The sequence below is a fragment of the Erythranthe guttata genome, chromosome 9 (genome assembly GCF_056151865.1).
Source record: "Erythranthe guttata isolate IM_541 chromosome 9, IM_541, whole genome shotgun sequence".
Taxonomy (NCBI): domain Eukaryota; kingdom Viridiplantae; phylum Streptophyta; class Magnoliopsida; order Lamiales; family Phrymaceae; genus Erythranthe; species Erythranthe guttata.
The window spans coordinates 4,127,875-4,144,191 of NC_142541.1; the positions used below are offsets into that span (position 1 = coordinate 4,127,875).

A 16,317-nucleotide genomic window follows, 5' to 3' on the forward strand; every position below is an offset into this window, starting at 1 on the left:
AAAGAAAAAAAAAAAAAAAAAAAGCCAGCTACCTGCTAATAATCCCTTATGGTCTATTTGGGTGGAAGGATTTGGAGCATGGATTTCAAATTCATAATAACAAATCCCTTCTACTTGTTTCGATTGAAAGATTTGACAAGGAATTTCAAATCCACACTCCTCATTTTTATTTGTTTTTTAAGCAATTCTGGTGGATTCCAAATGACTCCAAATTGTGGTCATTTCAAATCCTTCCTCCAATCCCATCCCCGATTCAAATCCATCCATCCAAATGCACTCCAAATCAAATTCATCCATCCAAGCGACTCCAAATTGGGGTCATTTAAAATGTAGTGTTAATTGATTTTAATTATTGCGTGGAGAAATTATATGTGCTAGTTAGATTTGCCCTTGTTGCCTGCGTATGTAGTACATATTTGATTCTTGTATAATTCAGTGTAGTTGTAATTCATGGGCGTAGCCCCGACTCAAGGCTAAATGAGGTGCTTTCCTAGAAGAGGGTCCCACACATTTTACTGTAGGATTATTAGTAAGAACACCTCTACTTTTTTTTTTTTTTTTAATTACGATGACTCCAGCCAAGTTTCTCTTATTATTGGTAGACCCATTTTTTTTTATCCTAAATTTACCCTCCCCATTATTCACTACACATTATCCACTGCTTTGATTCTTCTTATATATAATTTAAATATATTTTTCGTTTTCTTATTATTTTATTTTAAATAAAAAAAAAATGAACTTTAAAAAATATTTTTCGATTAATTTTTTTTTTTCATTTGAGTTTTTTGGTTCAGAATCAACTATAAAAATTCCGAAACGAACTATATATTTCCGAAACCGACTATAATTTCGATTTTTTTTTATTTAATTTCACTTTTCTTAATTTTAGTTTTCATTTTTTCTTTTGGCTTTTTTTCCAAAAACTAACTATTTTTTTTTACTGAAAAATAAGTATTTATACAGAATCAACTATTGCATACAACTATTTTTAAAGAATCAACTATTAAATACAACTATTTTTACAGAATCAACTGATATAAATAGTAGGTTTACCAAAAATAAAAGCAACTATAAATTAAGAAAAAACAACTATAAAAAATGAAAATAAACTATAATTTGTAGAAATTAACTACAAAATGTTGAAAACGACTACAAATTATCGAAAACAACTAAAAATAAATATAATAGCAGAACCCGAAAACATATAATAACAGTAAGATTTGTTTGCTAACTTCAGTTTCTCCACTGTAGTACACACAACTATCATAGTTTCTTTCCTTGTACTCAATTGATCTCATAAACGAATCAAACTTCTGTTCCATTGCATTGGTGACTGCTTTAGACCATACAGTGGTGTTTTCAACAAGCACACCTTCTCCGAGTCTCCTTCTTCAAAATCTTGAGACTGTCTCATGAAGATGGTTTCTTCAAGCTCACCATGTAAGAATGTTGTGGTTACATGCATTTGTTATAACTCCAAGTCAAACATAACCACAATATATAACATTATCCTTATGGAAGTTTGTTGTACTACATAAGATAATACTCATTATAATCCATCCCTTATTTCTGTGTAAGCCTTTAACAACTAATCTTGCTTTGTATCTAGGCATCTCACACTCCAGTGATTCCTGCCTTTCTTTTTGAAAATTCACTTGTAATCTAGAAGCCTTTGATAATAAGTTATCAACCAGATCCCAAGTCTTGTTTTTATTTAGTGATCTCATCTCATCCTTCATTGCCTCAATACACTTTCTTTTATTACAAATGTTCATAGCTTCCTTGAAACTCCCAGGTTCTTGTTCATCAGATTCTTGAGCTATTGTAAGTGCATTTGCAATCACATCTGCCATAACTATATCTTTATGTAGGTTTTCTTGTTCTCTTATGCACACCTCTTACTAACTGGTAAGAAATCTGAGTATCTTGATCATCAGCTTATTCTCCTTCTTCATCAGTTACAGCGTCCTCATCTTCAATTTATTCAAGTGGATGATGAACTCCACCTCAGACTCAAGACCTTTAGCAGGAGTTGAGTCTTTGTCATTTTGAGTTGTTACTAGTGGCATCTCATGTTCATTGAACACAACACCTTTGCTTATTATGCACTTCTCAGAGTCTTATTCAATACACCATAGCCTGTATCCCTTAACTCCTTCTGGATATCCAAGAAATATGCATTTCTTTACTCTCGGTTGAAGTTTATCTTACTTTACATGTGCATAAGCAGTGCAACGAAACACTCTAAGATTCTCTAGAGTTGGTTTTCTTCCAGTCCACATTTCAGCTTCTCCCTAAAACTTCTTACGAAGTCTAGAAGTGAATAGCATGCACCTTAATCTCTCAATTAAAGTTATATTCATCCTTTCTGCCAAGGCATGCATTTTGCTGTGGAGTCCCTCTACTATTTTGTGTCTAGAAATTCCATGATGATCACATAATGTATTGAACTGATCATTTACAAACTCTAGACGATTGTTAGTTCTGAGTCTCTTCATTTTCTTGCAAATTGATTTTCCACCAGCAGTTTCCAATTTTTGAAAGTAAGAAATGCCTTATCTTTGTTTTTAGCATCATCATCCAAGCTTCCTTGAGTAGTCATCTATAATGGACATGTAATATCTTGTTCCTCCCATTTTCTGATTCTTGGAAGGTCCCCGCAGGTCTGAGTGAACATAATCCAAGACGCCCTTTGATGTATGGACTCCAGTAGATACAATCATTGTGAAAATCTAGAATTTGTTTCAACTTAATGCAAAACCACTCCCAGTTTCTATCATTCTCAGCATCAACAACTGCATAGGCCAATGTGTATAACGAATCATTTGGATCCCCTTGCAGACAACAGAAATTAAGCATCATTTGTACTTATTTTTAATGTGAGTCCCGTCCAAACATATCGTCGGCCTACACCGACGAAAACCAGAAATAGAACTCGCAAAACGAATAAAGACCCGAATAACAATATACATGACAAATATCATAACTGGTATACAATGAAAAATACTTACGTCAACTCATTCCATAATGTCTTCCTCATTATATGATACTATGTTTTTCCACCAACAGTACCAAATTTACCTATCACCCGTACAATACGAACCACAGTTACGTACTATAAGTACTATACGTCCATACTATGATTCTATTAGAATGATACAATTACGTGTTATATTCTATACTATGTATCACATAATAATTTACAACCCATAAATAAATGCATTTTAGCAGGGATGGAGACCTACCAGTCATCGGTGTAGTTCTTCTTTCCACGCGAATTAGGTTCATCTTTGCGCTCACGACAATGTCGATCACACTCATCTTCATTATCAAATGCAATGCTAACCGTATTCTTCACGTCTTCGTCACAATCCAATGTCACACACATTTTTCTAGAGGAGCCAAGTATTGGAGGATCAGTGTATTTGGATGGATATTGTTCCACTTTCTGATAACAACACCATAGATCTCCATTAAAGTCGAATTACTCTTGACATAAATGATGTGCAGTTGATCTTTGTATCGATAACTTCCAAGTGGGCACTGATTTGGTACATTATTTGTAGTCATTGTGGGTTTTACAACAATTTTCTTGTTAGAAAAAAAGAACCAAATAGAAAATGAGAGAGGGAATAGAGAAGAAAGAGAGCAAGACAAGAAAGAAAGAAAGAGAGAAAAGGAAGAAAGAGAAATAGAAGAGAAAAAATAGAAAAAAACCCAATAAATAACATTAAAGACTGATCTTTATATTTGACTAGTGAATAAGGACTGATCTGCTTGGGAAACTATTTAGTAACTGATCGATATTTAATCAACAACGCTGCCCGAGGCGGCGGCGGAGTTTTTTCTCATATTTCGCCAGGGAAAGAAGGGAAAAAAGGCTTTAATTCGTCGGAGAGAAAAGAAACACCGATCAATGGCACCACCACACGACGACAAAGCGGCGGCGGAAGTCAACAACGAACAAATCCCTAAACGCCCTATCTCCAGTATTCTCTTCATAATCGGTATGCCTTTTCCTTTTTTCTTTTTTTTTTCACTTTATGAGGAAAATGTTCTGATTCCGATTTCATTTCCGCTCCTCTGAAAAGCTATGCAGACGGAGGCTTCACCTCTAGTGAATAAGTTTCAGCTCGCCGAGGATCCTGATTCTGTGTATGCTTCCTCTACTTCTGAATTTTTTCCCCAATTTTTTTCTTTTTATAAATTGATTGTTGGCTGATTTAGGGCTGAAGAATTAACTGTGATTTTTGTGAAAACAAACAGAAAACCGGACAATTTGTTTATCTTATTATATTTTTCCAGTTACAATAGTCGACTCATGGTTCGCCGGAACGGTCGGAACGGGAACGGTGCCCTCCGTTCCGGAATCCGTAACCAGAACGGTGTTTGCACCGTGGCTCGTCGGAACGCCGAGAAATCGGTGGGATGGGCGAAACGGAGCCACGGAACGGCCCCGACGCGGCCGGAACAGGAAAAAAGAATTTGAAAAAAAAAAAAACAAATTTAACTAAAAAAAATAAGGAAAAAAAAACATAAAAGAAAAAAATAAATAAATAATATGATGGTGGTGGCCAAGTTAGATAATGAAGATTCCCCTGAATCACATATCTTTGGCCTCACTCTTCAATTATATATTACACCAATTCCAGCTCGGTATTCTACTTGGTATTAATATTGCTTATATTTTCATAATATTCTTTGTAATATTTATTTTTTAAATTATAATAATATTTTGCATATTATTGAATTGTCATATTGTCATTAAAAACATGTTTGAAATATATTGTATTTTTTTAACAATTTAATTAAAATGTGTCCGTTCCGGCCGCGACGCAGCCGCGACGTTGCAACGGAACTGGAACGGCAGTGTCCGCGACAATGCACTGTTCCGTTCCGGCGAACCATGTCGTTTACCCTATCATTTCAATACTGTCTTCGTGGAGATAAATTGACAGATGTGTATTGTGTATAAAATGCTGAATCTATATGAGGAGTCATCTGATTATATTTTCTCTTAGGTGCAGATTTGTGTTGTTTATCAAATTTAAAGAAGTTGCTGTACTTTTTTATATTTTACTTCTCATATAGTACGTTTGGCCACAATTTAACGCTACGTGGAGTACTTTTGACCTATGGAAACGTATGTTTCGAGTGCAGCAAAAAAATTAAGCTGATATATATATATAGAAATCGAGAGATTAGGCAGTTTCAATGTATATTATGGTCAAATCTCGGCAATGCCGGATAAATTTATACCGTTCATCTACGTGCATTAACATGGATATGCGTGTTTTTGTGCGTGAATCAATGGTAAAGATCTTTCCTTTGTAGCCTGTGTAGGCGGATGTAGAATGTAGCATAAAACTTTATTTTTGATATACGTATTTGATGTAGACTTATTGTTATTCCGATCATGCAGGTTTCCAAAGGGCGTTCCATGGGTTAGGTACTATGGTAAATATAAGGATTTGAACATCAACATTGTTTGCCCAGGAAAAGACACAGTATTGGGTTTGTATTTCTAAACTCCCCAGCTGCATGTATTTACCTCTTTATTACATGCATATGAATATGCTCCGTTTTAGCTTTCCTCGCCGTAGTATCTTAGTTTTCCTTCATGTGACATCTATTATGATTTATAATTGTTTGGTCTAATTTGCTTCGTAATTGATTTTGCTTTGGTGTCCTTTTGGGTCAAAATATTATACTTGGTCTCTGTTTCGTAGTGTATTAAGGGGGCAATTAATTTTTAAATTAATGTTCTTGATACGATCATGTAAAAACACACTTTGAGAAGAATGAAAATAGTTGGTATAAGTAGAGGGGCAACAAAATGTTGGGCCCACAAGTGAATAGAAAAGAATAAAGCAAACATAGGAGGACACATTTTGAACACACACGAAAAGAGAGTGTCGGCTCTCTTCTAGCGTAACATATGCAGTACCGATGCTTGCTGCCGAGGCCTAAGTTGGATAAAGCGTGTATAAAACTTTTGAAGACTTCATGTGCATCAGCAGTGCATATGCTTTTGAAGACTACTGCATCGGTATTGCATATGTTACGCTAGAAAAGAACCCTCTAGTTTGATGATTGTTAGCTCAAAGCAACTTCAACATCGGATATTAGTGTTTGCCGTAAAATGTGAAATTCTCGACCTCATTACTTCTCAGGAAACTGAAGGGGTTTCTTACTCCCTTAATGCGATTAAAGAGAAGAGACTGTTTGTTGCTATTAACGAGAAGATTCAATTGTATAAGTAGATGATCAATGATGATTCCCAAAATAACACCAGTGAAGACTTTTCTTTAATCACTTAATGCATATATAGGGCGGTTTTCGTTTTGTACTGGTCTTAGTCATTTATAATTTGACCAATATGATTAATAATCTATGATTTTCATTGATGGGGTGATATTTCTTTTGTCCTGACATCTCTATTTCAGATGAATGCTACTGCTGCTCCTATCGAGACTGTGAGTGCGCCAACTTTGGAACGTCAGCCCAATGTCCCAAAACTAAATAACGATATACAGAGAGGTAAATAAATTTAAATTATTGCCAGAAACCTATAAAAATTAGTATTGTTTTTAAATGCTAGTCCGTGTCTCTCAGATACTTCTTTCCCTTTCTGTTCATTGTTTTTACGTTTATTTATACTTCATATCTTGAATATCTGGTTAAATAGCTTCAGGAGTTGTATAGTTTTTGTAACTAATCTTGCTTAAATAAGAGAAGTTATTGATCTACATGTTTTGAACTGATATTTGCACGTGTATCTATGACAAATCATTACACGTAGGAGACATATCAATAGTGCTCAAACATGTTTCGTCCTTATACTGTAGATCACTAATCTTGGGTTAGGCTGACACATTTCTCGCTTAGGTTGTACCTAGTGTCATATTATTACGGCATATTTTCCCGAATATTATCGATTTTCTGAACAAATTATTATTTTCCTTTTCAAAGCAGCATAAACTAATACTTGGTTTTCTACCCGTCTTTCTTTTATCTTTGAGTTGCATGAACGTATTACAAACTCATCATTGTGACACATCAGATTCTTTTTTTTTTTTTCATATAATATTTTTATAAGAGCTATTCAATGGATATTACTCGTTTTTCTAGAAGATACCTTGTAACATGAATGTCTTTGTGTGTGCATTTGAAATCCAGGACAAATATCACCATTCCCGAAAAACAAGGAACTGAAGATAGGCTAGTCTTCGGCATTTTTATCGTACGTCAAATCAAATTTCGACACACCCAAAATCACCAGCCACGTAGAGAAGAATCTCCCCATGGAAAACCATTCACAAGCCGATGAAATTTCCCAAAAACAGAAGAACCACTCAAACGGGGAGTTCTCTCGGGCCCCACATTTACATTTAACAAACAATTTTTACCCCAACGATTTATCCGGTTACTACAATCACACTACATATCCTTATTACATTCCTAACCATGCTACTCCTGCTATAATCCCTCATCAGTACAATCACATCCCATATTATCCACCACCTTTTCATAATAATAATAATAATAATAATAATAATAATAATAATAATAATAATAATAATGATAATAATCCTTACTACCCCTTTGGTGGTATGTGCCTACAACCGGGCCAAGTGCCGACCACTTCGTTTGAAAAAGCGTCCAACGAGGGTAAAGAAGATCGAAGGTTGGCAGCTTTGATGAAGTTCAGGCAAAAACGGAAGGCGAGATGTTTTGACAAGAAAATTAGATATGTTAATAGGAAGAAACTTGCGGAACGTAGGCCCCGCAATAGGGGCCAGTTTGTGAGGAAGGTGAATGGGGTTAATGTTGTTCTTAATGGTGAGCCTGCTTCTGCGGAAGATGATGACGAGGAAGACGAAGATTATGAAGAGGAGGATCCTCCGAGTATGGATGATGCTTCGGTTTTCTTCCGTAAATGAACTTGTGATTACGTGCAAAAGGTATCTTTCGATTAAGCTTTTTATGGTTCGGAAAGATTCTGTCCTTGTTGCATGATTTGTTGTAATTTCTTGAATTCTGAACTTTGACATATTGGAAAATGACTTTTGTATGTGAAATTATATTTACACACTGAAGCTGAAAGCTGAAAGATTGCACCTTACTTGTTGTGTAATACAATCGATTATATGGTAGGTTCATGTATCTCAAAATATTTGTAATTTATTGACAGTTCGAATCTTTTTTTTTTTAAATTCTAAATTAAGTTGTTATTTATTAAAGAATGATAATTATTGGTATTCCAACTCCGAATGACTCGAACTCATAACTCGAAGCTGTCAATTTTTTTCGAGTGTGTGTTTTCGGTGTAGTGTGTGTATATTTTTCAGTGTGTGTTTTCGGTGTAGTGTGTGTAATTCTTTTTAGTGTGTGTTTTCGGTGTAGTGGGTGTAATTTTTTTAGTGTGTGTTTTCGGTGTAGTGTGTGTATATTTGTCACTTCAAGCATATTATAGCTCAACGGAACTTGCTCGACAAACCAATTGGCCCTTGTTTGGTTCCTAAGATAAAATTAAATAATTTCAAAGGATCCAATTGTATTGCGGACCATGAACCAATAAATAATCTCGAGATTAGTCAAAATTAGAGTCATTTTCCACAATTAAGTTCAATTATTTAACTAATCGTGGCTAATATTTACATTAGTAGCATGTTCAATATTCACATTTTACACCAATATGTTGCATTAGTTTGTCGATAATCTAAGCACGTGCGGCTAACTCTCGACCTAGAAAAATGTTAGCACGGGTCGGGTCAAATGACAGTTCACTCTCTTTGCTCCTCCAATTACGTCACCTCTAGGTAAAAACCAAAAAGTAAAAATTACACATTATTACCAATCTGATGTGTAAGATTTCTACTAGACAATGTTTTAGTTGTAGATTTCCTATATATTAATTAAAACCCTCGTGCGAAATTGCTTCAAATTGTCAACTTGCAAAAAACATGCCGTAAAAACTAAATCACGAGAGACAAAGTGCTGATCGATGCGTAAGTTGACCAGGTAAATATGCGGTATTTGTACGAGGATTTGCTATAAGCTCCATTACACCACCTCCTTCAGCTTCAGCCGCTTTTGTAGCTAGTCGTTGATCTCGATTTTCTTGCATCTCGATAACACTTTTCATTTTAAGGGCAATAAAAGGAGGGATACATTAGTTCTTATATGAACACAGAAAAAAAAAAAAGGCTATAACAAAAATGTCTTCCGTTCGGATTTAACATACCTCAATGCGCAATCAAAAGTTTATGGGCTGCAAGAAAAGAGATAAACTGCTACACGAACACAAAAGTAAATTAACAAAGCAAAAGGGCATATTCGTAAAATCAAACCGTAAAAAGAAAGTACCTCTGTTTAGCAATGACCCCATAACTTCTTCTCGAATGTCTCCCACATGCAATCTATATCTTCAAAGCGTTCCCTAAAATGCGTTGCATTTCAGTCCGTCATATAGCAGTAAAAGTGATCGTTCAAAAGAACGTATAATATGGTACAATTATTTCTAGAACAGTGCAATTACTCGACTATAAAGCGATATAGGCACTAATCAACGTTTGTACTTAGCAGGTACACACAAAAAAAACGTACCTTGAAAGTTGGGGTTAGACTCTTCTTCACATTTCTCCGGAGAGTTACGGTATCGTGATTTTAAATTATTGCTTGGATTCTCCAGATAACCTGCCGTGAATGAAATCTCCACGTTATACAAAAAAATCAATAAGCCAAAAATATTCATTTAAAAAAATATATATTATCTCGTATTCATACTTTCCAATCTCAACGACATTTTCTGTAATTTGACTTATCGCCTCACGGGACAAGGACATCGATTCAAGATCTGCTTGTGCATCATTTGTCTGATACAAAACCGTGACATAGTAAAAATAACCAACAACAAGGAAAAATGCAAAGGATACAAAACTCATAACTGTCAAAAAATAAAACTCGTACTAAATCAACGAAACAGTACACACGAGATATTAACTCAACATGGAAAACTACCTATAAATACCTAAACCAAAACTTATAGTGTGGATCAGTCCCTAGATAGTTTCCCCTAGATAGTTTCCCCAAGTAGATCAGTCCATATTCACACGTCTAATATACAGATCAGGGCCTGATGGCATTTATTGTGTTTTTTTATTCACTCTGTTCTATTTCTCTTTCTTCCTTTTCTCTCTCTTGGTTTCTTCTCTCTGCTCTATTTCTTCTCTCTCTCTCCTTTTGGCTTCCTCTTTCTCTGACAAGAAAATCACTGTAAAACCCACAACAACTACAAATGATGTACCAAACCCAATGCCCACTGTGATTTTTGGCAGTTGTTGATACAAAGATCAACTGCACACCATTTCTCTCAAAACTAATTTGACTTTAATGGAGATCTATGGTGTTGTTAGAAGAAAGTGGAACGATATCCATCCAGATGCATTGATCCTTCAATATTTGTCTCCTGGGAAAGATTGTATGTGACATTGGGTTGTGACGAAGACGTGGAGAATATAGTTGCATTGCATTTAATAATGAAGATGAGTGTGATCGACATTGTCGTGATCTGCAAAGATGAACCTAATTTGCGTGGAAAGAGGGTCCGCGCTGATGGCTGGTAGGTCTCCATCCCTTTATATACTGCTGAAATTTATTTCTTTTATTATTCTGTGATACATAGTATAGATATGACACTTAATAGTATCATGCTAATAGAATTATGGTATGGATGTACGGTACTTACAGTACGTAACCGTGATTCGTATAGTATAGGTGATAGGTAAATTTAGCGGGAAAACATAGTGTCATATAGAGGCGAAGACAGTATGGAATCAGTGTACATTAGTATTTTTCATAGTTTACAAGTTATGATATTTTTCATGTACATTGTTACTTGTATTCCACTTTGTTCTAATCCATTTTTTTTATACCAAAACCGGTGGTCAAACCGTGCTTGTAGATTCCAACAGTATATTGGAAGTCGAAGGTAATCCGCTTGAAAATTCAATTGATGCATGAAGACATTGCATACATGTGAAGAATCAATTTTTTAAAGATCCTAATGATTTTAGGCATATGCTGAAAAATTATTCTGTTGCTAATAATCGATAATTTAAGTACATGAAAAATGATAACCGAAAGATCATAGCGGTATGCACTGTCGCAAATTGCAACTGGAGGATTTATGCTTCATTGTACAAGTCAGATAAGTTATTTAGTATTCGCAAATGCAATATTAAGCACACTTGTGGTGACGCTACTCGTCGTACAAGGGGTCATCCTAAATTCGATGCTACATGGATTTCACAAATTATGAAACAAAAATTGAGAACGCAGCTAACTTACAAACTAGTTTGTATGTTAGAGGATATCCGGTCAGATTTTGGTCTAGAGCTTAAGTACTAAAGAAAAAGTAATGCATGAGATCCATGGTGCTGAGGCGACCTATTATGATAAATTGAGACGTTATTGTCGTGCATTAAAAATGAATAACCCTGGTAGCATTGCAGATTATGAGATCGACCCTGCTAGTCAAAAGTTAATTTGGATCTTTATTAGTTTTGGGAGTTCTATTTCTGGTTTTCGTCGGTATAGGCCGACGATATGTGTGGACGGAACTCACATTAAAAATTAGTTCAAATGATGCTTAATTTCTGTTGTATCCAAGGGGATTCAAATGATTCGTTATACACATTGGTCTAGACAGTTGTTGGTGCTGAGAATGATAGAAACTGGGAGTGGTTTTGCATTAAGTTGAAACAAATTCTAGATTTTCACAATGATTATAAATGTTTTATCATCTTCTCTGATTGTTATTCGTGACTTCTTAAATCCATCCCGTTGGTATTTCCCAGTAGCCACCATGCATATTGTTTGCGACACTTGGTGGATAGTTTTAGAATCACGTATTTCGATTCTTTATACATGAAATTATAATATGCAAATTGGAACGTACCATTTGTCACCTCATTTGATACTTTTGTATAACATGTTCCATACTATTACAAAATAATATAGGTGTTGAGGAAGTATCCATTGCACAACAAGAAATATTGGGCGAGTGTAATATTGCATATGCTCCTACTCAGCAGGAGTTCGATGGAACTGTTTCTCGTATTGTGCAATTTATGCCTCTGGCACCATCATTTATTTTGAATTCTGATCCCAATCATCAGGCCAATGCATATTTTTCTGGAGAAAGATGGGGAGTCGTGAACAATAACCAGGCAGAAAATTGGAATGGTTGGGTTAAAGATGCTCGATCTATGTCAGTTCCATCCTTGATTGATCACATACGGATCAAACTAATGGAGATGATAAATGAACAACAAGGAAAAGGTCTTGCACATTGTGTGAGAAAATTGAAACATAGTACAATTTTTTTCCTTGTCGTTCATTTATCATCTCCATTACTTTGATTCGTTTGTGATCAATCATGGATGGAACTGACATAGATCGGGCATCTGTAACCAATTTTCTGCATGGTTATTGTTCACGACTCCCCATCTTTCTCCAGAAAAATATGCATTGGCCCAATGATTTGGATCATTATTCAAAATAAATAATGATGCGAGAGGCATAGATTGCACTATACGAGAAACAGTTCCATCGAACTCCTGCCGAGTAGGAGCATATGCAGCATTATGTAAAACACTCGCCCAATATTTCTTGTTGTGCAATGGATACTTCCTCAGCACCTATATTATTTTATAATAGTATGGAACATGTTATATAAAACTATCACATGAGGTGACAAATGGTACGTTCTAATTTGCATATTATAATTTCATGTATAAAGAATCAAAATACGTGAGTTCTAAAACTATCCACCAAGTGTCGCAAACAATATGCATGGTGGCTACTGGGAAATACCAACGGGTTGGATTTAAGAAGCCTCGAATGACGATCAAAGAAGATGGTAAAATATCTTTAGTCATTGTGAAAATCTAGAATTTGTTTCAACTTAATGCAAAATCACTCATAGTTTCTCTCATTCTTAGCACCAACAAGTGCCTAGGCCAATACGTATAACGAATCATTTGAATCCCCTTCGATACAACAGAAATTAAGCATCATTTGTACTTATTTTTAATGTGAGTTCCGTCCAAACATATCATCGGCTTACACCGACGAAAACCAGAAATAGAACTCCCAAAACTAATAAATATCCGAATTAACTTTTGACTAGTAGTGTCGATCTCATAATCTGCAATGCTACCAGGGTTATTCATTTTTAATGAACAACAATAATGTCTCAATTTATCATAATAGGTCGCCTCAGTGCCATGTATCTCATGCATTGCTTTTTCTTTATCCCTCCATGTCGTGTAGTACTTAGACTTCAGACCAAAATCCGACCGGATATCCTCTAACATACTAACTGGTTTGTAAGCTAGCTGCGTTCTCAATTTTTATTTCATAATTTGTGAAATCCATGTAGCATCGGTTTTAAGATGACCCCTTGTACGACGAGTAGCATCACCACATGTGTGCTCAAGATTGTATTTGCAAATACTAAATAAATTATCTGATTTGTACAATGATGCATAAACCCTCCAGTTGCAATTTGCGACAGTGCATACCGCTATGATCTTTCGTTGATTACCTTCGACTTCTAATAAACTGTTAGAATCCACAACATGGGTTTGACCACCGCTTTTGGTTTAAAAAAAAATGGATTACAACAGAGTGGAATACAAATAGCAATGCACATGAAACATATCATAACTGGTAAACAATGAAAAATACTTACGTCAATTGATTCCATACTATCTTCCCTAGGGGTGGGAACGAGCCGAGCTCGGTTCTTTTGGCCAGCTCGAGCTCGAGCTCGAGTCCATGTTGCCGAGCTCGAGCTTATTTAATTTTTTTTATTATTATTTAATTTTTTTTATTAAAATCATATTATTTTTATTAAAAATTATTCATAGGAAAATAAAAAAAATTGTAAAATAAATAATGAACTCTAGTTATATACATTTTTTATTTTTTCTATTATTATTATTATTATAATATTTTATATTATTATGAAGTATTTAAGTAATATAGATTTGTTTCTATTTAAATACCAGATATATTTATTATTATAGACTATTTACTATTTAGTTAATAATAATAATAATAATAATAATAATAATAATAATAAGAATAATATATATATATATATATATATATATATATATATATATATATATATATATATATATATATATATATATATATATATATATATATATATATATATATATATATATATATATATAGATGTATATGTGTGTGTAAAAAGAAAGAAAAAAAAAAGGCAGCTCGTGAGCCGGCTCGCGATCTGCCGAACAACTAATTTTGGGCTCGAGCTCGAGCTCGAAAAACCCGAGCTCGAGTTCTTGCTTTTTTCGAGCCGGCTCGTCGAGTTCGCGAGCCGGCTCGGCTCGTTTACCACCCCTAGTCTTCCCCATTATATGATACTATGCTTTCCCACCAATAGTACCAAATTTACCTATCACCCATACTATACGAATTACGGTTACGTACTGTAAGTACCATACGTCCATACCATGATTCTATTAGCATGATACTATTATGTGCCATATTCTATACTATGTATCACATAATAATTTACAACCTATAAAGAAATGCATTTCAACACTACATAAAGGGATGGAGACCTACCAGCCATCGGTGCGGATCCTCTTTCCACGCGAATTAGGTTCATCTTAGCGCTCATGACAATGGCGATCACACTCATCTTCATTATCAAATGCAATGCAACCATATTCTCCACGTCTTCGTCCCAACCTAATGTCACATACAATCTTTCCCAAAGAGTCAAGTATTGGAGGATCAGTGCATCTCGATGGATACCGTTCCACTTTTTGATAACAACACCATTGATCTTCATTAAAGTCGGATTACTTTTGACAGAAATGATGTGCAGTTGATCATTGTATCGACAACCTCCAAGAATCACAGTGGGCACTGGGTTTGGTACATACATTGTTTGTAGCCATTGTGGGTTTCTACAGCTGTGATTTTCTTGTCGGAGAAAAAGGAAACCCAAGAGAAAAGGAGAGAGGAGAGAGTAGGGGTGGAAATCGGACGGATCGAATCGGATTCCACCCCTTCGGAAAAATTCCAATTTTTTTTTGGAAGTAAAAACTCAGTTCCGATTCTGATTCCAAAAATTTCGGATAAAAAAAATCATTCCGATTCCGATTCCGAATTTCGGAATTGGCGGCGTCTTGGCGGTTTGCGACGACTTTGTTGTTTTTTCATGACGGAGCAAGACAATGCGACGATTTTACGAGTGAGAATGCATTCCCTGCTCTGAAAATGATTGTGAAAGGGTAGGTCGGCAGATCTCGACAAGAAAATAGCACACATATACGGAGAGAAGAGGTGAGGCGAAAAAAAAAACAAGAATAATACAAATACATAGGTTAAGAAGTGAGCTCCGGCCTGCAAGAAGAATTTTTGACTGCGAAGAAAATTGTGGTAGAGAAGAAGAGTTGGGCGGTGGAAAGAGAAAAAGAAGGCGGAGAAGATGGTGAACGGAGCAAGAAGAATAAGCAAGAAATTAGGGTTTTATTGAAGGTTTTTTGTATTTACTGTTTAGTCCCTAAAATTTTGAAAATTTAACATTGAGATTCATCTGTGCCAAAAAGTGGGCTGCCTTGCTGAATGGGCTTGCGAGCCCTTTCTTTTTAAAGTGGGTTTTTTAAAGTCAATATATATTATAAATAAGTTAAATAATATATATATAGTCATGAACAAATATTAATAATTTTTGGCATGTTTTTGAAAATTTCGAAAATATTATCGAAAATTTTGGAATTATTTTTGGATCGGAATTCGAAAATTCCGAATAACGGAAATCGAATTTCGGAATTCGAACTACAAAAAGTCATTCTAAAATCGGAAACATTCAGATTGAATTCGGCGAAAATCGAAAATTTTTAATTCCGATTTCCACCACAAGGACAAAGAAGAAAGAGAGCAGAAAGAAAAGAGAAAAGAGAAGAAAGAGAGAGAAATAGAAGAGAAAGTAGAAAAAACAATAAATAACATTAAAGGCTTTAAGTTTTGGTTTGAGGATTTATCTTTATTTTCTAATTGATGTTTCATTTTGGGCTGTTTTTTCTAAAATAATTGGGCCAATTCCTCCTATATAGTTGTCAGCATCTAATTTGTTGGCTTGGAAAGGGTCCCACATGGTGAAAAATGCAACGGCATGATTGAGAAAAAAGAAAAATTACAGTCCCACTAATCTCAGTATCGACGGTGTGGAAACCTCCGGTTACTTCCAATTTGACC

General features: G+C 35.0%; 1 protein-coding gene and 1 long non-coding RNA gene across 9 annotated transcripts; one reads left to right on the forward strand and one right to left on the reverse strand.

The window, feature by feature from the left end:
• Window positions 1–3,541: 3,541 nt before the first annotated feature.
• Window positions 3,542–8,099, forward strand: LOC148767918 (uncharacterized). Of its 4 annotated transcripts, none has more exons than XM_088823573.1 (5): window positions 3,697–4,007; window positions 4,092–4,155; window positions 5,423–5,543; window positions 6,447–6,540; window positions 7,180–8,099. In XM_088823573.1, the coding sequence occupies exon 5, from the start codon at window positions 7,305–7,307 to the stop codon at window positions 7,941–7,943; it is 639 nt and encodes a 212-aa protein (XP_088679699.1). In that variant the 5' UTR covers window positions 3,697–4,007; window positions 4,092–4,155; window positions 5,423–5,543; window positions 6,447–6,540; window positions 7,180–7,304; the 3' UTR covers window positions 7,944–8,099. The 4 variants fall into 4 exon arrangements, with proteins under 4 accessions (XP_088679701.1, XP_088679699.1, XP_088679698.1 ...); XM_088823572.1 differs by having other exon boundaries at window positions 5,423–5,514; XM_088823574.1 differs by having other exon boundaries at window positions 4,100–4,155; window positions 5,423–5,514.
• A 469-nt stretch (window positions 8,100–8,568) lies between these two features.
• LOC105959704 (uncharacterized) lies at window positions 8,569–15,574 on the reverse strand. Of its 5 annotated transcripts, none has more exons than XR_016033674.1 (6): window positions 14,677–15,574; window positions 9,790–9,878; window positions 9,610–9,699; window positions 9,370–9,442; window positions 9,248–9,293; window positions 8,569–9,140 (listed from the first exon to the last, which is right to left on the reverse strand). It is a non-coding gene; the product is annotated as an uncharacterized LOC105959704 (long non-coding RNA). The 5 variants fall into 5 exon arrangements; XR_016033675.1 differs by lacking the exon at window positions 14,677–15,574 and adding an exon at window positions 10,034–10,082; XR_016033672.1 differs by lacking the exon at window positions 14,677–15,574 and adding an exon at window positions 10,024–10,082.
• Window positions 15,575–16,317: the final 743 nt, after the last annotated feature.

Bases quoted from the DNA above. Each gene is read 5' to 3' on its own strand.
- LOC148767918 (XM_088823573.1), top strand. From the start codon at position 7,305: ATGGAAAACCATTCACAAGCCGATGAAATTTCCCAAAAACAGAAGAAC.